The sequence below is a fragment of the Crinia signifera genome, chromosome 1, assembly GCF_055691185.1.
Source record: "Crinia signifera chromosome 1, ASM5569118v1, whole genome shotgun sequence".
Classification (NCBI taxonomy): domain Eukaryota; kingdom Metazoa; phylum Chordata; class Amphibia; order Anura; family Myobatrachidae; genus Crinia; species Crinia signifera.
In genome coordinates this window covers 430,640,878-430,666,084 of record NC_139217.1, presented here as the reverse complement: position 1 = coordinate 430,666,084, position 25,207 = coordinate 430,640,878, and the positions used below count along the sequence as shown (strand labels likewise).

Sequence of the window (25,207 nt, the reverse complement as noted above, 5' to 3'; positions counted from 1 at the left end):
AATGGTACTCGGGGTCAGCCCGCAGGTTCACACTGGAAAGGTTATTGAATTTTAAATGAAAGAAGAACAGCTGTTATATAAATAACATTACCTTGTAACAACCCTCAGTGAACTCATTAACAATCTGTGAATTCTCTTTGTTTGCTTTCTGCTTTGCATTATTTACTAGGAGTGCCCCCAGTAAGTCACATTAATGTTTATTTGGCTATTTGTTTTATTTGCAAAGACAGCGGTGAGTGTAATCCAGTGGAGTGCCAAGTGGCTTACATGTCCCTAAACGGTGCTGGCCCTGTTGTGCCATTTGCAAATAATCAGAGGCTTGGGTAAGGGTCTATTCTCGTAAAGCATATTTTAAATCATATCATAAAACAGCAGCGTTAGACATTACGCGGCTTTAACTGACAGCATTATGTACACAGTATCCCAAAAATGAACCAAAGGTATAAAGGTAAGGTATAAAGTTTGTCTCAATAATACTCCAAACTTGCCAATTACAGTACGTCCAGGAGATTTACAATTTTCAGCGAGCCCACTTGGCCTCCAAGAAGAGTAGACCAACCACGCAGATCCCGCCCCCTGCTAGTACCATCATGGTGTATCACTGATGTTATCCGCCCTCCTACATTCCCCTGCACTTGCCCATTGGACCTTACCTACAGGAGGTCCATCTAGTAGGAAAGCATATTGTGCATAGCCTTTGCAATTTGGTAGATTATTGTCAAATTGTTACTTTACTTGCTCCCTATGGCCGCAATTAATTCATAGCGTAACACTACTCAATTTTATTCTACCAGCCACATACACAGAGAAAGAGATTTCATTTAGCCCTGAACTCGATGGCTGTCATTATGTGCAATTGTCCCGATACTTTTATTAAGTGGGCTACAGATGCCCGCATAACAGAAATGACAAGTCATGGATAATTCTGTAGTGTGCAACCTATAGGAGGTAGCTGTTAGGGGCCATAAGCAATTATTGGAGGCAGTTACTACATGGTTACAAATGGTGTGATTTTTCCAATTTTAAAAATGCTGAAAATAGGATAGCCGGCGGGAGTGTTTCAGCAATGAAAAGTGCTTTGAGCATTTTTAGGGTAAAGTATAGTGATTTTTAGGGGATTCTTAATTAGCCACTGGGTTTTTGCCAGCAAAAATTCCTGCAGCGCAGCGAAAGGGTATTCAATTAAATAGACTTTTTTCCTGTGCCAAACAACTGGGACTCTGCTTTCCAGAGATACTGTAACAATGTCTTTATTGGCCATGATTTCCAATTTAAAAACCTCTAAATATATTATTATTATTCATTGGGAAGGATACTACAATTATACATTAAAATAAGGATTGTGGGGTCGATTCTCTAACACAGAAATGCGGTAAAAACCCCATTATCTGGGTTTTTACCGCATTTCTGTATTCTCTAACCCCCCTCCGCAGTGGCAGCGCTGCGGAGGGAAATCGCCAGCAAAAGCTGGCGATTCCCTGCAGAAGCCTATGGGCTTCTTACCGCAGCGCTGTTTGAGGGATCCGTCACGGATCCCTCCCAGCATGCCCTGCGGCCGGCGCGTCACTCTGCGCATGCGCAGATGGACTCCCGGGTCACAGACCCGGAAGTCCAGCGCCGGCACCGCATCGCAAGGGACAGCTCTTATCGCAAGAGCTGTCCCTTGCGTTAACAGCAGCATATGTTAGAACATATGCAGGTATTAATAATGTGATGCCCGGCAATAATGGGCAGCGGATGTTACAACATCCCGCTCTTTACATACTGTAGTCTGGTACTGCAAAGTTAAATTTGGGTAAAAAATCCTAGCAACTTTATAGGCTGCATATGAATGTAGTCACACAGTGACTACCCTCCACTGTAGGCGACATGAACGGTAACAAAAATACATTTTACTCACTAATACAAAGTAATGTTAAGATTCAGTTTTACCATGGACCTTTATCGAGTCATTAACCACTATAACTACAGATAAGACAGTTAGGGTATATGATCAGTATCTGCATACTTGTCGCTTTATGCCTAGGCATTATACTTTTAAATAAGATTGTGGGAAAGACAATCCTCCCCCTTCTTGTGGTCCCCAGGCAGTTCACTTGGCAGAAGCACTGCAAGAACTCTATATTAATTAACATGGAATAATAAAATAATAATACCTTATTATCGACTTCATTATTCTTCTACTTACCACTGATAACCTGACCAAACAAGTCTTCTGGAGTATCACCAAAGAACGGAACGCAGCCAACCAGAAATTCATACAGGATAATTCCCATGGCCCACCAATCAACAGGCTTCCCATAGCCTTGTCTCAGAATCACTTCTGGGGCTATATATTCAGGTGTGCCACAGACCTGAAATCAACAACAACAACAAAAATCATATATTATATCCAAGGGCGCATCTACCATAGGTGCAAGGGATGCAGCTGCTATGGGGCCCAGAGCTGAAGGGGGCCTATCTTTATTGTGTAATTTATATATGCTATATACATTTTGCACCATTAGTTGGTACATACCTTAAAAACTTTTGCTATGGGGCCTACGGATATCTAGATACACCCCTGTTTATATCTATAGTATACAAGTTCATGTTTGCTTTTACCAAAAAAAAAATGAATGTTTTTAAACTTAGGATGCGATATGAGTTGAAAGGTTCCGTAGATTGGAAAACTACCAAAAGAAGACATAAAATCTAAGCCAGATAAGATCAACAGGAAAACAAAAAAAGACACATAGTAGGTCAAACACAAAAAAAATATGCTAGATAAATATGCCCAAAAGGGTATTTCGTTCTGCAGCAACATTTCTGAAAAACATTTTCTTCATTCTTTATCTCCTAAATTACTTATTTCAACTTTGTTTTGAGGGTGTGTCCTTTTTCCGTAACGACACGATTTCTATTACGGTATAAAGCAGAGCTATATATTTCAGCTTTCCATTTGAGAAATGGTGTTTGAGCTTCCTTCCTGTGCGCTGTGCATATATAAACATGGAGCCTCGTCTAGCTTTGCCTGACAAGTGATGGATGATCCACGGTTGCTTAATTACAGCAAGTATACACTGGGGCAATAGAAGGTTATACATGAGCTGAGCAGATTAAAGCGAATAAACATTCGTTTTCTGCAAATTTCACAAGATAACGTTCTTTTTTCCCCCCTCTGTTGCATTTGGAAACACTATAAAGATGTTATTATGGGTAAAAGTAAAGTAGTGTAAATCCCACTGGCAATTTATTGCACGTATTGTATATGTTTGAACTAACACAGGAGGGAAAAAGGATTATCCTCAATTAAAAGTAGAAAGTGCAGGACAACATAATTTATAACGATAGAGTAAAGTGAAGTATACATAAATTCAGACATACTACTGTTCCGATGGGTTTTTCCAAGTCCTTTTAGAACACACAGATTGTGGACAAAGAGTAATGAGGCGCGAAGGAAAGCAAATGGACCATAGCTAAGATTTTAGCACCCTTAATTGTACAATGCATCATAAGCGCCAGAAATAGTCTATAGAGATTCGAAGACCCTCTGCTTTGTATTTTTTTTTTTTTTTACAGCTGTCTCAATAAAGTACATCGTATTGTTCTTTTAGGAAGAGCCAATGAAGGGGAAGGCTGTCTATAAAATAAAAATAAAAAAACCATCCCAGGATTTTGTACACTTATAAGGGCCCATTTATCACTGAGTTTTAACATATGCGATGACTTAAAACTCGTTGCGTATGGTAAACGGTGCTCCAGCCAATCAGCTCCTGTCATTTTTCAAATACATGACAGTTAAGAGATGATTGGCTGGAGATATATTCCGCAAGATACTGAGGGGTAGATGCATGAAGCAGTGATAAGGGAGGAGAAGTGATAAAGTGCCTGGTACTTTATCACTGGCCAATCAGTTGCTCATTGCGGGTGAGCACATTGCTGTACATCACTGCAGCCAATCTTTCTGTGCACCTCTGTAGGGGGTATGCAGTCACAATTTTGCAATTCACAATGCTAGCAGCAGACTGCCGTTGATAATGTCAACATGGTTAAAATGTTAGCATCATTAAAGCAGATACATGCAAAATATTGACACTAAAAGAATTTCAACATTGCCATTACGGTAGATAGAATCCGACTAAAAGGATAGGGATGTAAGCTAAACATCGTCATTACGTCAGTGTTGACATATCAATGCAGACATCATGAACATGTCCATGTAATAACCATGTTGACAATCTAAACACCGACAAGATATACCACACCCTATGGGCTTCTAGGCAAAAATATCCAATGTTGCCGATAGCCATATGTCACACTGCAGCCCATATTGAGCAGACACGAACTGCCTTGCTAAAAGCTTAATAACCAAAGAGCCCATGGCCCAGAAGTGCATGCGCCAGGCTCACGTCTGCCATGGAAGTGCATGCACCAGGCTTACGTCTTCCCTGGAAGTGCATGCGCCAGGCTTACGTCTGCCCTGGAAGTGCATGCAACGGGCTGTCTGCCCCGGAAGTGTATGCGTCAGCCTCACATCAGCCCTCAAAAGTGCATGCGCCAGACTAATCTAGTCTACCCACCAACACAAACCAACCACCCCCCATGCATCACACTCACTTCTAATCACAAACACCACCGCACCCCCTCCCCGGAAGTGCAAATAATCACATACTGTATTTATAAAAACAACATATAATAATATTTATTTGTAATAAAAGGAAGTACAAATATTTGAAGCAGACCTGTTTGTCGAGGAACTCCCGGGCGTCCTTCTCAATGTGACCCTCATAGAGATTTGTGGTCATGCTCATAAGGCCAACTTTTGAAAGTCCAAAATCTGTGAGCTTAATATGCCCCATTGATGTTACCAGCAAGCTGTAAACCAGAGAGACACCATCAGCTGTATAGGGTGAGCCGCAGGTTTCCTGCTTACATACTCTCTGACTGAGTTCTCTTTCCCATTAGTAAACAAAGCACAGACCTCTGAACACAATGCAGAAAAGAACACTTTTTGAAATGCAAAATATAAACTGCAGTATCCTTTAATGTTGCCAAATTATGAATGTTACTAATCGCTGCGCGGAATCTAGGGTGTGTACTGAGATGTGTAGAAAGAAGTGTACATCAGTTACAGGGGGAATTCTATTCCATAGAAACATGCGGGCTGACACCCCAGCAATGTCAGACTGTGCACATTACCGGTTCTTAAAGTACAACACCTTTAATGATGTTCCTTTTACCGCTATGGTGTACACGGGAAATAAGTGATGACATTGGCCCCAAAGTACTGTCGCTGTGATACACCACCAATGGGGGAATGATGTTCCTTTGGTTTGTATCACTCATCACTTACAGAGCAACAGCTACATTACCTGACTGAATTCCGCCCAGAGCGAAGATGCAGGTATCCGCTAAATACCTCATTAGGCCATGCACACATGAAGCAAAACGCCACAAACCACGATCTATGTAGAGCAGGGGCAGCCAAACCAATCCTCAAGATCTACCAACTGTTCACATTTTCCTAATCACCTAGCTGGTGCACAACTGCAGTCATCACTAACTGTCACATTTTCAAATATGCTGAACTCATTCCTACTATAGATCCACAGGTTGCTTGGAAAACATGAACTGTTGGTAGATCTTGAGGACAGGTTTGGCCACCCCTGATGTAGAGGATGCCGGTCCGTCATTATGAGATTCTCACGTAACAACCCTATCACGGCCCACAGACCCATCATTTGCGGTATTATGCTCCCCGACCTGCCTACTTCACTAGGGAAAGTGTTGGGTGCAGGAGGGCTGCCTCTCCTGTGGGCCAGGAGACTTCACAAAAATTCAGAAGCCTCCAGGATGTTCCAGGAGAGTAGGTATGGACAGATGTATCGAAATTTTGAAAAGGACACTTGGGGATGTAGCCCATAGCAACCAGTTGCTATATGCTGACTGATTCGTTGCTATGGGTGACTTATACACATGTTTTTTTTTTTTTTTTTTTTTGCTACATCATTCTCATTGTTCCCGAATATCATAATAACACCCATAGGACATTGTTATGTGGGCTGTATTCCAGTAATCGGCTCACATGTACCAGGTCTATTTGTAGCCTATGGCATATATCCAGAAGAGCAACACAAAAGCAGTATTTAACAATAGAACATTACCAGAGCTGAACAAAGTGGACGTCTACACTAGGAACCGTTCATTCAGACTATGACAAGTAATCATTGTCTGTTGTATGCGGTGGAACATAGCTCAGCTCTGCTAATTTTTATAGTACCCCAAGTACACTATTACCTCCTTCTCATCATTAATTGGGCAATCCATACGTGTCTGTCATTCGTTAGGTAATTCCATCTTGCTAAGCTCCAGGCTCACAAAGCAGCAGCTAATCCATACTGACATCACCACAGAGGCCGACCAGAACACGCACTTTGCATGCAGATAAAGTTCTGTGGACTATGCAAATGTCTAAACAGGGGCATTGTTTTCTATTGTCTAGGATCCTTAATAGCAATGCACCCCCAGGGCTTTGTTTCCCAGCTGCATGCCCCACAAATAGACTATTAATAAAATATTCTGCCAAGGTAATAATGCTGGCACAACCGACAATACAAGTCAATATAAAAGATGATCATGCTCTGTGTCAGCCTTTTACAGGCATCCTGTTTCGTAGCCAACTTGAGGCTCTACAGCAGGGATGGGGAACCTTCGGCCCTCCAGCTGTTGTTGAACTACATATCCCAGCATTCCTTGCAACAGTTTTAGCAGGGCCAAAAAAACAAAACTGTGGCAGGGCATGCTGGGATGTGTAGTTCAACAACAGCTGGAGGGCTGACGGTTCCCTATCCCTGCTCTAGAATGTCGCTAAAAGGACCGTATAAATTGAGTGATTTTCACCCGTCCAAGCAATTTTTACAACAGAAGTAGATGAATTTTAGAACCATTACTCACATTAGTGTATATTTTCTTGGCTAACATTACTACAGCAATTCGAGTGTCTGTTTATAGACGTGGTACAGTATCAGTAGTGGAGCATGGCTCAGCCACCAAACCAGTGACATCACGGGAAGGGGAGGGAGCAAAGCCGCTTCAGTGGTCCTTTGGACACTCCTGGCAGCACTGAAGCATTGCTGCTGGCCACAGGGTGCGATTCCAGGCACCGTGAAAGCCAGATGCAGGGACATTCAGACCATTGTTCAATATTATATACGTAACCACATAAGTAATAGCAAAAAAAAAAAAGCAATTCTCGTTTATTTTTAATATACATTAACATGACGATGAGAGTGCTCCATACATACTTGTCAGGTTTCAAGTCTCTGTGCACTATCCCATAATTATGGAGATATTCCAGAGCGAGAACCGTCTCTGCAAAATACATCCGTGCCATATCCACAGGCAGAGGACCCATGTTCTTCAGTAGAGTTGCGCAGTCTCCTCCTGAAAAAAAAAAGTGTGTAAGATATCCAGTGTTGTAGAATGAATTACAAGGTGATTTATGCAACATACTGTACATGGGGCCTGATTCATGTTTGTAAGTAAAGAAAATAAACAAAAACCTGGGGAAAACAATGCTGCACTGCAGGTGGGGCAGATGTAACGTGCAAAGAGTGTTAGATTTCGGGAGCTGTGTCCTAAATGAAATCTAAATTGCAGTGCAAAAACAAAGATGCCCAGTATTTGTGGGCTACACGCAAAAACAGCCAATATTTACCCTGCATAGAAAAAATATAAATGTATTTGTTCCCCTTGCAAGACAACTTATTTCCTTTTTTTGCTTTACGCTTTGTGTGTATCCGAACAGCTTCAGGACATTTCTCTGTATTTGGATTTAAACAGTGACTGCGAATGTAGTCTATGTGACCTGGCTGTACTCATATCGCGTGTAACTGTAAAAATGAAGTATGAATGGCTGACAGGGTTCAGCACCGGGCAATGAACCAGCAGGATGATACGGTAAAGATCACTTCCCCGAGAGTGCAAGGGTCAATAACGTTATATTGTGACTGCCAGATAAGACAGTCATTGATCTGTTCTAGCATTTTATAAACAGGTGCTGGTTTGTGCAATCCTGCATGGCTCCCTTCTAATAATCCAGCAATTAAATATTCTCTATAAATTAAGATCTACAATTAATTCATTGTTATTTTGGCCTCAAATGTATGTATGGTGCAATCGTACAGTATAAAAGTTCCTTTGTAGATTGTGCTGTTCATACTGAACACAATGCTGACATTTCCCAATAGTTTTTCATTCGGGTGGCTGGTGTGTAAATTGTGTACACGGCTGGTGGTTGCTATGGTTACAAAAGGTTACGGTAATCTTAGTAGACAGAGTAGCAATTGTTCTTTCAGTCTTATCAGCAACGGAACAATGGCTAAATGCGCCACAATTCGATGCAAAATTCCGATGAGAAACTAATCAAATATACTTGGGGCTGAATAAGTATAATTTAACATCCATTAAAATCCTTAATTTAATATTTCACTTTGTTTTCACGCTGCCAAGGTATTAGAAATGAGAAAACTGCTGAAGAAACATTTCAGTAATGCACTTAAAGTTGCAACAGCGCTGTGGTATTAGAGATCTAGACAAGCGCAGAAGTGGAACGCTGCCTCGGTACGCCCCCCCCTCTATTCGGCAACAATGAAATTCAAGTCTATGAAAAGTCTCGAAAATATTTACAGGACAACACAGGCCCTTAAAAGGACAATGCTTGGGACACTATTGCAAATTAAAACTGAAAAACTCTCTCATTGAGGGTAATATTCTTACTGGCTGTGGAACTGGAGATACTGTTTAAATACCCAGAATCCCAATGATCCCTCAAATTTACCATTTAATTTTAAACGAGTCTAGTTCCTGATAACAGTTTACTATGAAATGACATGAATAAAGCACAAGGTCAAACATTTAAGGCAGGGATCGGGAACCTTCGGCCCTCTAGCTGTTGTGGAACTACACATCCCAGCATGCCTTGTTTTGCTATGTGGCCATGCTACAACTGTTGCAGGGCATGCTAGGATGTGTAGTTCAACAACAGCTGGAGGACCGAAGGTTTCTCACCCCTGATTTAGGGGAATATTCAATCCAGGATCACGACTGCCGGGCTGGCCTGAGAGCCGTGACCCTCTCCCATTCTCGGCTGGCTCGACGTGAAATGAAAAAAGGGGGCGTGGCCGCGAGATACGGGCGTGGATCGTCGAGCTGCGGCCAGGAGCTCGACAATCCACAGCCGCTCTCAGGCACGCGTTATGCCGAGATCCCTGTTCAATGCTGTCGGGAATGACAGCATTGAATAGGGCCCCGCCGCTATTTCCCCCATCAGGAATAGCGGCGGGAGAGTGAATACCTCCCCCTTAAAGTAGCTGGAGTTGACCTAAGTGGAACATGTTTTTCCCATGGTCAACTTCATGTGGCCCTATCGCGTGTTACATTAAAAAAAAAAAAAAAATTGTACTCATGTCTGAAGGAAAAACGACAAATGTGGTATATAAATTTTTTTTTATAAGTTACTCATTTCTTATCTTTTATTTACATATCATCAACGTTACTAGAAAAAAATGTACCAGTGCAAAGCAGTGGCTGGTCGCTAGCATGTATATAATCTATATATACACCTAATGTTTTACTTTAGACTACTGTATTACTTTATATGGCTTGATAAATATGCAAGCACAAGGCTGCGCAACCAAAGCAGGAATGCAATTAAGTCATTTAAATTCCAATCAGACAGCTTAGATTACAGTACAAGCATAAATACAACATGATATTGTAATTCCCTAGGATGAACTGGAAGTACATGTCAGTGTTCTTGTACAGCACTTAGCAATAGACCTCGGCAGCATTTTCTTCATTGCTATTAAGTATTACATTTGATCACGCAGCACTGAATGCTCCTGAGATCTCACTTCACAACACAGGAACCACACACAGGTCCTAACTGATTTATCACAACACTGTATCCGGTGCCGGATCAGGAAATAGGCTATATAGGCAAAGGAATAGGGCGTCACAAATCATGGGGGGGGGTGCACAGTGGCTCACTACAACGCTGTTTAAGGGTCATCATCCTATGTCTTGCCTCGGGCCACTAAACTGGTTGCATTAGTGCTTTGCCCAGAAACAAAAACAAAAAAAACTTTAGACCATCTTACCTTCCACATACTCCATAACCATACATAAGTGACGTCTCGTCTCAAAGGAGCAGTACATGCTGACCACAAATGGATTCTCTGCAAATGTTAAGATGTCCCTCTCCACAAAGGCCTGCTGAATCTGATTTCGTAGGACTAGGTTCTGCTTATTGATTTTCTTCATTGCAAACCTCTGACGCGTTTCTTTGTGACGGACAAAGTAAACGGCCCTGGAGAAATAAAAGTCCATGGGTTTTAATGAATTCTAGTTAACACTTATTGACCTATAAACACGCTGTAATGTTAAAAGTGAGGCATTGGCAGGAATTATCTTCTTGTCTGCAGTACTGCACAAATAATGGGATTGAATAATTTAAAGCCTTTGCCTTCAATCTAAACTCACCGGAATTGAATAAGTAGAACAGAAATTTCCTCTGTGCGTCTTAATAAGACAAAATATATTCTTTGCTAATTACTTTGACACAGATCATTGTGGAAGCAAAGCCTAGTATTGTAGAACGAACTGTAGGTATAGAACACATTCATCTATTTCAATTATAGGGGTATTCATTTACATGGCCTAACATGGCCTCAACAATAGGTCTGCCGCGTTTGCCTTATGCCTGAAGAGGTCACTGTTACTATTGCGGTCTTTGGGCTGATTGCTACAGTCATAAAAACAGCGATGCCTGTACATACACAAAAAACGGGTCAAATATAACAAACTACAGTACTTTAAAAAAAATAATAATAATGTTTATTAATGATCATCATCAGAAATAAAATGTAAAACCATTCAACACGAATACAAAGACAAAGCATCTAAATGCACAACATAACAGACCCTAAGCCAACTGATATCACGACATACAATATAGTTATACCCATTTTGGGAGATTTTGGACATAAAAGTACGACAGAGAAAGGTAGGAGAGACGGCGTGGCTAGAACAGTCAGAGAAAGATGGGAAAGATAGGAAAGATAGGAAAGATAGGAAGGTGGAGATATTTAAGTGAATGAGGAACTACAATAGCATTTAACAGACAGGGGGACTTCCATGCATTGGACTTGCCAGATCTAGCAGTACTTTTAAATAAATTATTATTATGACTATAACAAATAAAAAAACTTATATGCCTATTGACATCTATGCCATGGTTTACCTACTTTAATTATATTATGATTGTTGTACACATGCCATATGTTTATAAGTATACACTGTATGGGGGGGGGGAATGAATTCCTGGATCACGACTGTTGATCCCTCCCTACAGCCGTGATCCTGGCATGTTTGCGAATTGCCCAACAGCAAATTGGCAGATGGGATTCAATGTCGAAAAGGGGGCGTGTTCGCAAAAAGGGCCATGGATTGTCGATCTACGGCTGGGATCACGACAATCCACAGCCATTATCGGCAGAACGGGCCCGACAGCTCGTTCTGCCGTGATCCCTCTTCAATGGGGTCACTAAAGACAGCACTGAATAGGGCTCCACCGCAATTTCCCCCGTCGGGAATAGCGTTGGAGGATTGCATACCCCCCTATGACTACTAAAAAGTAGTGAAATATTTTATTGTTTGTATTGTGTATTATCCGGTCAAACTCTATAATAAAAAACAAAAAAACATGAAAATGTGGTCCAAAAAAATTGGTACAAATTAAGAATGAGAAGAATTACAAATTAGAGTATCTGGTGCACTCACTATGAGTGAGGGTATGGATCATTGGATAGACAGCAACTATGTCGACATGACTGAAGGTCAACAAGTCATTAGGTCGACACAAGCATTAGGTCAACATGGGTAAGGTTAACAGTCAAAAGGTCGACATGGGGTTTTTCACAGTTTTTTTGCCCCTAATTTAGACACATTTGACAGTATTGACTGACGTGTAATACCGCTATGCCCATGCTTTGGGCACGGTTCCTCGCTGCATGCCCTAGTGGATGGTAGGGCATGAAATACCGCCTGTCGGCACATGTCTGCTCCAAAAAAAAAAAGTGAAAAACCCCACTTTCACTTTTCAAGCTTAGTACATCTGGCCCACAGTCTTGAAGCCTCAGTGACACGGATTGAAGTTGATGTTGCATAGACTGACTAGCTGCATTGACCACACATAATGTTCATACAGTGCTACTGGCACCTCACACACTTCTAACAAGATGTATTATGAGAGGGACTAGTCGCTTATTTTTACACATAATTACGGGTTTAGCGAATAAAAATTGTTTGTAGATTAGAAAAAATAGAAAACTTCTGCGTTCTCAGGAATAAATACAGCAATGCAGACTGCAGGTTAGTACACAAGTGGCAAACTGCAAACTAAACAGTTAATGTTTGCCTCCAGTTACTCAAAATAAGAGAGAGCATTGCTTCAGCCTTAATATTAAAATATTAAGCCTACTACACATGTAGAGAGAGCCAGCAGAATATTCCCCTTTCCCTGCATTCGCAGCCAAATTCCAGCGGGGCTCAGGGAACAGCTGCTGCTCTCCAAAACCGCAGGAAATAAATCATCGTAAAGGTGAGAACGTGGCTGCCGAAAATAACATTACACGAAAAAAAGGTCTTGTATACACTGGCGTTCTAATCAGGTGTTCAGCAAGGGGTTTAAAGTATATTAAATGCCCTTTAATGTGGAAATATAAATTAAAATAGATGCAGTAAAGTGCATATGCTTACTGAAAAGCCTTACGCAGAACGGTTTATTAACCTTTATTTATTCCATTGTGCCTTATACATATATATATTGCAGATCTCCTTAAGCACACGTTACTTTATGCTATAGAGCAAGGGTGATCAAACCGGTCCTCGTTTTCCAAACCCCCAAGCTGGTGCAAAGCTGCAGTCATTACTAACAGGTGCCGGACGGGTTCCCGAAAGTCGGGATCCCGACAGTCGTTTACCCGACGTCGGGATCCCGACTGTCAAAACACCGACACCCGGGTGCCCGACGGCCACCCACTATTTTCCCTCGGGAGAATAGAATAGGTGGCTCGCGTAGCGAGCCACCGTGCCCGCAAGGGGCTTTTTTGCGCTCGCCATGCTGTCTGACTCCGGGCAGTCGGGATCCCGACTGTCGGAGTCCCGTACCACACCCTTACTAACAGTCACATTCCCCAGATCACCTAGCTGGTGCACAGCTGTAGTCATTACTGTCACATTTCCCAGATCACCTAGCTGGTGCACAGTTGTAGTCATTACTAATGGTCACATTTCCCAGATCACCTAGCTGGTGCACAGCTGTAGTCATTACTAACTGTCATATTTTCAAACCTGCTGCATTCATTCCTACTATAGATCCACAGGTTGCCTGAAAAACATAAACTGTTGGTAGATCTTGAGGACAGGTTTGGCCACCCCTGGTATAGAGAATGTGTGAGAACATACCATCATAAAAGTGAGGATAAAAAAAAAAAGAACCACATGACGGGAATCAGGTTTGTTAGCATAGCAAAAAAAAAACCCATAACCGGGCAAAACCAAGATGCACTGCAGGTGGGGCAGATTTAACATCTGCATAGACAGTTATGGGCCATACACAGCCCCATTTCTAACAATCTGTCTAGAAATCTAGCATGGATCGCATGACCTCCAGCGTCACACGGTCCCACCTGAATAGATTTATACTGCATGCTGTTTGTGAATGTTTTCTGTGCCGGTAAGATGTGGATGTTAAGGTACATGTAGAGAAGTAAGTAAAAAGCTCATGAGTGCTAAGAAGAGGGGAGTGAATTATAGAAGCGGAAATGTGCACAGAGGGGTAAAGGTGTGTACACATGCTTCAATTTGCTTTAGATTCGATGTCCGATTCGATTTTCCATTAGATTTGGCATTAGATCTTTGCATTCAATTTGGCATTAGATGTGTACTTTTGCATCAGATATCGTTTTCGATATAGAATTTGATTTACATTCAAGGTACAGTGTACACATTTGACTTACTGGATCGAATTCGATATTTCCTTGCCTGCACAGTCTATTTTTCTTTTCGATATAGAGAAAACGGGAGCGGGCATCGAATCGAATGTAGATTGAAAGCATCTTAAACACCATTCGATTTTAATTTTGCTTCTATAAGCAAAATCGAGTTGAAAACCTTTCAAAATCGAAGCGTGTGTAAACCCCTTTAGTTGTAGGGATAGACAGGATAAGTCCATGTTGAATAGAATTCCATGACATGAAGGAGTAGAATGACGAGCATGCTGTTTGTTTAAAAGCTAAAGTTAATATTAGACGGTCAAAGAGTATTAGTTGGATCTACAACTACCTTTCCTTAATGTTGTCGAAGGCAAAATGACTTATAGGTGAGCAATGAGATGTTTTTACAATGAGCAGATATACATACCAGTAATTACAGGTAAAATGCTAAGTTTTTGATAAGTTTGATCCGGTCCATGGAACATTACACTCATCCTTCAAATATACCCCATTTAAAAGACTTTCCCTTGACTCAGAAACGTTATTGAATAACAGCACCCAACAGTGTCAGCATTTTCTTTGTGGAAAAATATTATATTAATTAAATTGTCATCCTTCGGAAAACGTATGTGGTGATGCACAGTTGTGCTTCTGATTGTCCACATGTTTTATGATTGGCTGCCCAAGCACTGGTATTTACCTACCACGAGACCATACATAATTTGGTTTGGTCCTGGACCACCAATCCGAGGCACCACTGAAAAAGCATTGCAGCAGCCCAGGGTGCCTAGGAACACATTTGGGAAGCAAAGCTTTAAGTTTTATGAATGTGTTGTTTATACCTTCCTCACCATCTTGCTCTTCTACCATTCTCTCCTTATCCAGCTGTAGCCTGGTTTCCTTGCACTTAGTAAGGTCAACAATGGCTTCCTAACTGCTAAGCCTAAGACCTTACAGCTTCTTCCACACTGTAGACCAGCCCCTTCTCCTGCAAGTTCAGCACTACATCAGCCTTTTTGATAACGCATTCTCCTCGTTTATCTCATATATATCCATCTACATATTCTCTGTCTCCACATTTACCTCTAACTACGCTCCACTCGTCTATCCCTTCCTATTAGCATTTTCCAAGACTCTGTACTAAGTCCTCGTTTCTTTTACCTCCACGCCTATTCCCTGAGTGCTCTTTAGCTTCTTGAGCCTCCAATACCGCCTACTGTATATGCTGATGACACAAATCTTAACACATGTAACCTCTTAACTTTTCTGACCTCTCCATCTCCTCTTCCATCTATTTATAGCCCATCTCATTCTGGATGTCTCAATGGCACCTGAACATTAAAATCTGTAAACCCACACTCATTGGTTAGCCCTCCTTTGAAGTCATTATTTGTATATCCCCCTACTCCATTGAGGTGGTGCACAGGCAGACTTAACCAACTGTCACATTTTCCAGAGAACAATGGTGATGCATTGCAAATGACAGGCAGTCATTTGGAAGCATAACTCTAAATTAAGAACCTATTAAAAAGCATATATAATTCTGTGAATGTAAAGACCAAGAGCTTTCGTTTGGTATGATATCCTAGAAATACGGCACCCATAAAAGTAATCGTTCTGTTATTAATATATAATCACTGAAACTCGTCCTTAGGGTTTGATGTACTTAATTTTAGTTTGATTAAATGGCAACATTTAAGGATTCAACAAGCAGTTAAATAATTCAGGGGGATATGTGCATCACTTATCATGGCTACCTTATTCCCTTCAGCTAAAAAGCAGCAGCCATTAAGCGTGCAATTTGTATATGCAAATCAAAAATCAATTGTATTTCAGACTCAGAACTTACTAAGCAATGAGCAGAAATACTGCATGCAGACGCCTCGCATTCTCCGGTCCCACAGGATCTGTTCCACTTGTGACTTCTAACTAAATTACACTGGCAGCGCCGTTGTCTGCATTTTTTAATTGTGAGCAATGGAAGTTTGGATGGGAGGGTTTGTTTTTTTCCATTAATGTTGTTCCATCTTCAAAGCTGGTTTTCCATTGCACAGAATTATCAGTGACAACTCTTTATTTACAAGCGTATAAATAGGACAATGCACGGAAGAGTGTGTGTTTTACATGCTTTTTTGTGCATTTTAAAGCCGGACAGACTGTTCCTAGGGTGTTCGGTTTCAAGATCAATGATGACCTTTGCTGAGAACGTTACATAGCTACTTGATTTATACCAGTGCTGTGCTTTAATATCACGTCCCTGGCAGGCACCATCACAACACTGCTTCTGTTAAAGGAAAGGAGATTGAGATTATTACTGTTTTTCTTGTATGATCGAGACTTCCTTTAAAGTGTCCTATTGCATGATGTGTGCAGTAAGAGCAGTTTTACAGGTTACCCGTGCATTTTACAGCAACGGTAACCCATAAAAAAAAAAAGACACGGATTAAACCTATTTAGCAAATTACTTTTAAATGACCTCAAGGGTCTTGTAGATCTTATTTCGGCTGTTTTTCAGAACCACCCCATCATTTACGTAGGTATAGCGTTTCAGACAACTACTCATCCTAAGAGAGACAATGGGCGAGATGTACAAAGGCGCAAAAAGTGATAGTGTGGGGAGTGATAAACAACAAGCCAATCAGCTCCTACCTGCCATTTTTCAAACACAGCCTGTAACATGGCAGTTTGGAGCTGATTGGCTGGTTGTTCATCACACTCTATTTCATCACTTTTCAAGCTTAGTATATCTGGACCAGTAGGCCCACCTACTCCTGCCTGAAAGGCATTAACCCCAGTCAAAAGAGCTACCCCACAAATTGCAGACTTACGCAGAGAGGGCTGGTGCTGCTAAGATGTACATAGGCCCCCACTCCTGAAGGGGACATGTCAAACTAGAATCATGGTATCACCAAGCAGATTGGGGATGGGCTAAAATGATGCGATGTGAGGGTAGGCAAGTATGTGTTTCACACCTTTCAGCCTAGGTAACAAGTTTTGCAAATATGGGATCTGGCCACGATCCCAAACGTCAGATTGCCAACAGTGGGATTTGAATGCTCAGAATCCTTATGGCAATTACTGTTGATAGGCTTAGACACTAGAGTTAGGTGGTACAGTTAGGCGGTAGGGGTGGGAGCGGTAAGGGTCAGAATGTGGGAGAGGTGGGTTAGGGGAGGCCAAAATAGTTACCAGGATCCATCCAGATTATTGTTTTACATTCCCTGCATCAGTTGTGTCCACAAACATCTATCCTCAATGAGCTACAAGTTGCGTCACATAATGCAGGGGTGTCGGTTGACTCAGTAGCTTCAAGTGTCTTTTTGTGAGATTTTTTTTAAATTAAAATACAAATGGGATGCACAAGCAGCGTATGCTGAGTAAAACAATATGTGGCATGCCTACATTATGTAACAGCAGCTAAACCTGCATACAAAATGCTACATTACAGTTTTTCCTAGATACAAAATGTGCCCCGGACTAATATTGTCAGGTTGAAAAATGGGTTATTAGAAACAACATAATCGATAATCAACCAATAATACATGTTTTTCCAATTTTTAATGGGAGGGTAATATTTTGGCATATTTGTGTTGTAATATAGATACTGAAACGGCCTCTGTCACATGATGCTATACAGAGTACATGTGGATCTAAGCTCAGGCGTGTTCTCTGATCGAAAGGTTGCATCATTTCTGGAATTGAATTAAACAACTATAGCTGGCATTACACCACACACCACAATGATTCATCATTAAACTCCACAATTGCTGAACCTCTTGCTCCAAACACCACAACAGACCCAGACAAAGCAGATAAACCTGAAGACAAATTAGATGACAGCCACACCTCTACAGCATGTTATTTAAACGTATTATAACTAAAGGCCTAATTCAGAGCACCTGCAAAACAGCCGCAGACACATTACAGGCTAGTGGATTCCCCCCCCCCCCCCTCTATTCATAGTTCACTAAGTCTATATATCTATAAGTCAACAGAATAAGTAAATTGCTTCCTTGCATGGACATAAATTGTTTAATTATATATCTGCACACAGATCTGTATTAATGTGAGGGACATAGAATGGATGGTTTCAATCATTATTTAAATAAAATGGCCATCCTTTTGAAGAGTTCGTTCTGTGTAGTTCCCCACAAACTACAACTACACTCAATCAAACAAACCTCTCCACTTACCAGCTGTTGATGTAATTACAAATACTTTGGTGTTCCCCAAGAGTTCTTTATGCTCACTCACTGATTTTTTAGATATCAAATCTCTTTTGAAGATAAACATTTGTGACCGCTTCAATCATTTCTACGAACTTGCGCCACAGTGATGTCATTAGTTTCTAGTGTATTGATTGGCTGCATTCATGGAAACAACTAACCATTTCCTTCTAATAATTAGAATGACTGAACACACGCCACTAGCAAATCTGTATTGACTTCACATTTTGTTGTCAGTCTACAAAGAAGTCCCTTCTATGAAGTTATTGTACTGTAGAATCTCTTGAATTAAATGTATATATATATATTTTTTTTTTAAAAAGGTAAAAAGTAAACAACGGAACCGAGTCAATACGACGGATATTTAATCTACAGAATGTTTCCATGACTTAAGAAAGTAGCGCAAACACAAAACTCACCCGTACGCTCCGTTGCTTATCAGTTTGATTGTTTCAAAGTCAATCTCACATGGCTTCCTTCTCATTTTCAGAGATCTGGTTGAGCTCTTAAAAGAAAAAGAAAAAAAACAATAAAGCATAATAGTTATATTTTATTTACAATGTAAAGGTATTGTACATATTGAGTCTATTGTTTATATTAAGTATTTTTTGTAAATCCACAAGGGTGGGGCCGATTCGATTAGGGGTGATGTTCAGGTGCCAACTGCCGCAAACTCAATATTTGGCTAAGTTAATGGCCATGATGCGCGATTGTAGAACAGTGCGTGAGATGCCCCACCTGCAGTGCACATGTTTTTTTTCAAATTTTGAGAACAAATTTTCCCTGCGATCAGGTTTGAATTAGGCCCAGTGTGTCATCATTTAAATCATTATTAAAAGTAACATTTAGTGGAAATAAGTGGGAAAAACCCAAACACCTGCAGTTCCCCCGACGTGTCTACCATCTGAGTATGGCTGACTTGACTAAGCAACGAAGCCATTATTACTAGATACAATGCATTTACTGGTAAAGGACTAATTAATATGTGAATGATTAAAAATTACTCCTTTCGGTGTTTGTAGATTAACATTCATCATGAATTGGATTAAATGAACACATATATTTGTCCTTATACTTAGAAGTAGATCAGGGGTTCTCAAACTTGGTCCTCAGTTAACGTTTTCCAGGTCACCCAACAGGTGCACAGGTGCATTTATTACTCTGCCACTTTTTAAAAGAGCCACAGGTGGGGTTAACTATTTCACTTGTGATTCTGTAAGGAGACCTGCAAAACATGCACCGTGTGGGGTCCTGAGGACCGAGTTTGAGAACCTGTGAGCTAGATGACTACATTTCAGGTTCATTTTCACATTTTAGAGGTACAGGTAACAATTAGCCTTATAAATGCATGCCCAGCGGAAAAACTATTTTGGGCCAAAACAATACAGTGAAAGTAAGTCAATATCTTTTGTCTCAAAGATAAAAACTGTTGGATGAAACCATGGTGCAGTAAAGGATATCATGTATGCACCAGAAGATGCATCTATAGGAAAGTATTTAGCTTATGCAGTATAAAGTATATAAGCACTGTGTGAGACTTACACTGACGGATTCATCGGTTTCTGGGGTTTCTGCGGTTCCACTGTCATAGTTAGCCAGCAAAGTGATTTCTTCAACAGGTAAATTGGTGGGAAAAAAGCACAAAACAAAACAGAAGTTCACTCATATGAAGAAAGCTGTAACTCACATAGAAACACAGAAGAGAAAATAAAGGCCATTAAGTCTGCAATGTAGTTCCTTTTGCACTTTGGGGGAACAGAGTTTAATTTAGATTTGATTTTCATGGGGCAATTTACTCCACCATGTGACTTTTTGCTCTTAGCTGTAGAGGCGCACAGGAATTAGAGATGCGTGGGTTTGGTTTTACTCGGATTTACTTGGTTCTCAAATTTGGATCTTATTGGCTGTCTAAAACACGTGACAGCCGACAGCCAATAAAATCCAGATTTGAAAACCGAGTAAATCCGAGCAAAACCAAACATCTCCAACAGGAAAATGGACAAAAACTGCTTGCCATTATAAGTGGTAATGTGGGTTGCTGGATATGGTGGCAGCCCATCGAGGGAGGGGGGGCGCAAAACCCTGTATGAGTTATTTTCTGAATGCTCACTGAAAATAATATACAGTATGTTTGTTCCATGCATACTTTAGTTCTTCAGTTCTTTAACTGTACAAGTCTCCCCCACAACTGCTGGGAGATCATTCCGCAGTCTATATTGCCTTTCAGTCTTCCGCATCCCATTTTATATACTGCGATGCATGGACAATTTTAGTAGCCACTTTCAGTTTTGCATTTTATCAACAACATTTTGGGAACAGGGCCTCCAGAAATGCACTTAATGCTGAAGTTGAGGTCTACTATTGACTATCCTGCTGACTAACTGCTCTGCTTGAACCTGAAACTAAACTACCACGAAACTGCTTGTGTACACACAGTACTCTGGTATTAGATTTTATTTTCCCAAACGTATTATATTACATCGTCATGAAGTAGTCTCTACTTAACCTATCTGCCGGCTTTTAGACCATGGGAAAGAATTAGAGCACACGGAAAAAAAACACACTTCAAAAAGTGATCAAATGGAGAGCGATAAACAGCCAGCCAATCAGCCCCTAAATGCCACGTTACGGGTATTGTTTGAAAAAAAAATGACAGTTGGGGGCTAATTGGCTGGTTATTTATCACTCTCCACTTTTTGAAGCTTGATACATCTGGCCCACAGTGAGGACATACAAATCTGCATCTACTGTCAATAGAACATATAGTTAAACCTATTTATCTTTATACTGTAGCACCATGTGAGCACCAACTAGTCTAGAACGTACAAAACAACATTGCTTCAAAACAGAAAAGATAACAAAATCATGTTGACGGCATTAATACCCCATACGCTGCCTGATACCTCATTATAGCAATGCTTATATAGCCCAGCCTCACCATGAAGAGCATGCTAGTGATTCGGGCATCATACTACAGACTAAGGGCCAGATGCACTAAGTTTCAAAAGTAATAAAATAGTGATAAAAAACCAACCAATCAGCTTCTGCCTGACATTTTTCAAACACAGTCTGTGGCATGGCAGGTAGGAGCTGATTGGCTGGCTGTTTATCACTCTCCATTTCATTACTTTTGAAGCTTAGAGCATCTGGCCCCAACAATGCACCAAGAGCTGGAATAAGGCACTATAGAAAAAAACATAACACAATCATTCTTAATATCATTACTGCGAATATAAAGAATACAAATTTCAAGGCTGAACATGGAAACATTGGTATTCATGGAACAGTGTCTTAATTCTATTCTTTTTTTTTTTTTTTATAGATATCCAAGATGAACATTCTGACCACTGCATTTATAGAATGCCTGGCTCATAAACTCCATTTATTGCTTCTTATATCAGCTGTAAATATCTTCAAATATTATTCAAATTTCTGGCTAAGAGTAGCAAATGTCACGGTGAACAAGTCAAAGAGCTCAGTTCCATTTCAAAGGGAACATTGCCCAGTAGCAGTTTATCTGGGAAAGGCATACTATCTGCAAACAGTGGGTATTAATGGAACGAATCCCGGCGTCAGCACTTAAAGTAAGAATCCCAGGAACCATTTTGAAATGCCTGAAGAGATTTTTAAAACTCATCTAAATGCCATTAAACATCTGCCTATTTTATGTCATCGATTTAATCCATTTCTGGAGACTAGCGCCTCAGAAAAAAAAAATAGAAGGTAAAGACGGCAATTTAAACACCACAGGGGGAAAGGGAAAAAAGAAAAAAACCTTCCTCCAGGGAACAGTTGAGCAATGCACTGATATCTAGCAAGTGATGAATCTGTTGTGGCCCAGCTTTCACGGCTCAGTCTTATTCATGTGCCATTATCAGTCAGTAATTCATGCGTGACTACTCTATTAGGAATATTTGGCCATCATGAAGGCAGCTGCCGCTGGGTTCAGAAACCTGTGCTACCAGCGTGGGCACCCTTCAACTTGTCTGTTTGCAAACGTTAAAGAGGTAACAATTTGGCAGATAACAGATGAAGTGCTGGTCTTTGCCGTGTGCGGCTGAAGATAATAACCCTCAGCTGCTAACAAAAAGGTATCATTTTAAAAGTCATTCTGTTCTGCTGCAAACCCTGAATCCTAATGCTGCCCGTAAAATATCTAAGCCTCTGGAAACAAGGCTGGGTATTGCTATTTAATACAGTCGTTTTTCTCATTACGCTACAAACGGCTTCTTATTGATCATTTTTAGAAGTTAGACTTCGCCCCAATGTCTAAGGAACTTTTTGCTAACTCTCCAGAAAGTAGGGCAAAGATACTTTCATGAGCTTTCCGTTTGTTGTCAGATGGCAAGTCCCAGCATGCATTGCTAGCTTTGGCTTGTCAGCGTTTGCTGGGACTTGTGGTTACAAAGGAGCCGGAGAATCAAACTGACCACCAGTTATGAATCACCTTTTCTGGATTAAGCCTGAGAGATCATGAATATAATATTCCTAATGACATTTCTTTTGGTTATTACAAATATATATATATATATATATATATATATATATATATATATATATATATATATATATATAGTTCAAATATTGCTGTAAGGAAATAGAGGCTATATTTATTACTAATATTTTCTGAATTGCAGGTATGCAATAGCTTTGCAGAAGCGCATCATGGGGGAATGACATTTATGGCACAGTCCCAACCAATATGTAAATACTTCATGTTTTAAATTAAGGACTGTGGCACTAAAACACTTGTATTGCTTTCCCTTATTATTATACTGTAAAGCATATGTGACACTTCTCAATTTAAAGTTGATGTGTTCCATAGCCTTTATTTATTTAAAAACATTTTAGTTTGCAACTTCTTTTGCTAACCTAATATTCCTTTAAATCCAGCTGCATCGAAATGCTGCACATTTTCTGCCCAAAGGATAGGGATTACAGATGTGCAGAGCATTTTATGCTCCGGCAATACTGCACCAAATTGTTCTGTTGGGATGATCTCTCACGGCGGCTTCATGCACCCAATAACCAGGGCCATCTTATTATATAGGCATGTATACTGCACAGTTGTCCAGGGCCCAAGAAATCTAGGTGCCTTTGAGTATGGATGGGCTGTAAATGATACAAAATGAGGCAGCATTCATTACCTACCTCCTAGCCAGCAGCTGGACAGTGAGGGGCAGTCAGCATGCTAAATGGATGGCTGAAGCTATCTGCCAATCAGAGTGCTGCATTCACTAACTGCCACCCGCCCTGCAGCCAGGCAGTGAATGGCTGTCACTGCATACTGATTGGTGGATGGCTGCATCTCTTCAGTAATCTAAGTGCTGACGGTCATTCGTTGTTTGGAAGCTTGTGGAGAGATGGCTCATAACCGTAGGAGTGGAATGTTTATAATTGTATTAATTGCTCCCATGAATGGGTTGGTAGGGCCCCAGTGCAATGCTTTGTCTATGTTCCAGAATTCTGTCAAGAAGTCCCTGCCACCAACTGTCATATTTACTATAATAGGTCTAATGCAGATGGCAAAGAGATGGAGACGACATAATTATGATCATGGCTTAAAAGTTCATATATTTTCCATTTAGAATGTTGGCCATTAGGCAAGCAGGCAATTGGAGTATTTTTAAGAATCACGTTGTGTAAAGTGTTATACAAAATTATAACCGTAGATGAAGCCAATGTAAACCACGTTTTGCCGAAGTACAATTCATACACTGCTCACCTTCAAGCGGATCTTTGTTGAGACCCAGCTGACTGATGATATACCTAGGTATATCGGTCTTAATGCCTTGCCCTTCTTTAGCATGGCCTTCTGCTGCTTCCAAGAGGTAATAAAATTCTTCGGGATCAAATTCCTGTTATGTACAAAACATGCAATAAATGTGTGTAATATGTCAACACTATCAAAATATAGAAACCTGTAAAGCAAACAACTTTTCTTTTCAACCTAGTTTTACATCACTCTGGCATGCCACAGATGGATGCCAAAGGCAGCAGAACCAAGATCAGTGGTTCCCAACCCTGGTCCTCAAGTACCCCCAACAGTACACGTTTTCCAGGTCACCCAGCAGGTGCACAGATTATTCAGGCACATTTTAAAAGATCCACAGGTGGATCTAATTATGTCACCTGTGATTCTGTGTGGAGACCTGGAAAACGTGCACTGTTGGGGGTACTTGAGGACCAGGGTTAGGAACCGCTGAGCAAGATGATCCCATTCAGTGAGCATGTTTCATTTTTTTTTAAACAGTGAAAAGCTGAAAAATTTCAGGTTAGTGCTGAGATACAGACCAAAGTGTGCTAGAAGAACCAGAGCAGAGAGCAACACCCCAGGCAGGAAAGGGGAAATGACCGGGTTGTCGTGTAGGAAGCTAGGATGAACACCCAGCAAAATACTTGTACTCTTTTACCAACAGGGATACATATGCTGGAAATATTTAGTTTTTTTTGGGGGGGAGATGTGTTAAACCTTCTTAAGAAATGGCCAACAGAAATCAAGATATCATTTTATAGAATAAACAAGAAATGATAGCTTAAAGTTTGTTGGGTTGCTATGGACAATTTCTCTACTTGGTCTTCTATGAAGGTTTTATACACTACAATAAACATTTAAATTTCCTATTAAGTTCACCAATGAGATGACTCGTTCTGTAAGTATCACCATAACAACACTTATGGCTGTCACATTAGAACAGAATAATAAAAATAATAATAATAATAAAAATAATAAAAAAACAATATTCTTGTTTAACTTACCAAGCATTCCAATAAGCGTGCAGGGCGTGCAATGACAATCAAGATTCTCTGGGCTAATTGTTTAATAAAAGCCAAATCTCCGCTTTCTGACCTCTCATGAGCCTACAATAAACGAACAACAAACAAGAGGGTCACAAGTGCTGGCAGCGGAGCCATGGGAGAGCTGCTCATATACTTTCTTTA

At 40.6% G+C, this 25,207-nt stretch overlaps 1 protein-coding gene across 9 annotated transcripts in view; it reads right to left on the bottom strand.

The window, feature by feature from the left end:
• MAST4 (microtubule associated serine/threonine kinase family member 4) overlaps window positions 1-25,207 on the bottom strand; it is a 510,888-nt gene that overhangs the window by 36,329 nt on the left and 449,352 nt on the right. For all 9 annotated transcript variants that reach the window (XM_083152444.1, XM_083152461.1, XM_083152453.1 and 6 more), the window contains 8 exons: window positions 25,025-25,126; window positions 23,991-24,123; window positions 19,808-19,875; window positions 18,685-18,770; window positions 10,143-10,351; window positions 7,287-7,425; window positions 4,725-4,857; window positions 2,189-2,354 (listed from right to left, as the gene is read on the bottom strand). In XM_083152444.1, coding sequence (XP_083008570.1) covers window positions 2,189-2,354; window positions 4,725-4,857; window positions 7,287-7,425; window positions 10,143-10,351; window positions 18,685-18,770; window positions 19,808-19,875; window positions 23,991-24,123; window positions 25,025-25,126 — 1,036 coding nt within the window. The remainder of the gene's footprint in view (window positions 1-2,188; window positions 2,355-4,724; window positions 4,858-7,286; window positions 7,426-10,142; window positions 10,352-18,684; window positions 18,771-19,807; window positions 19,876-23,990; window positions 24,124-25,024; window positions 25,127-25,207) is intronic.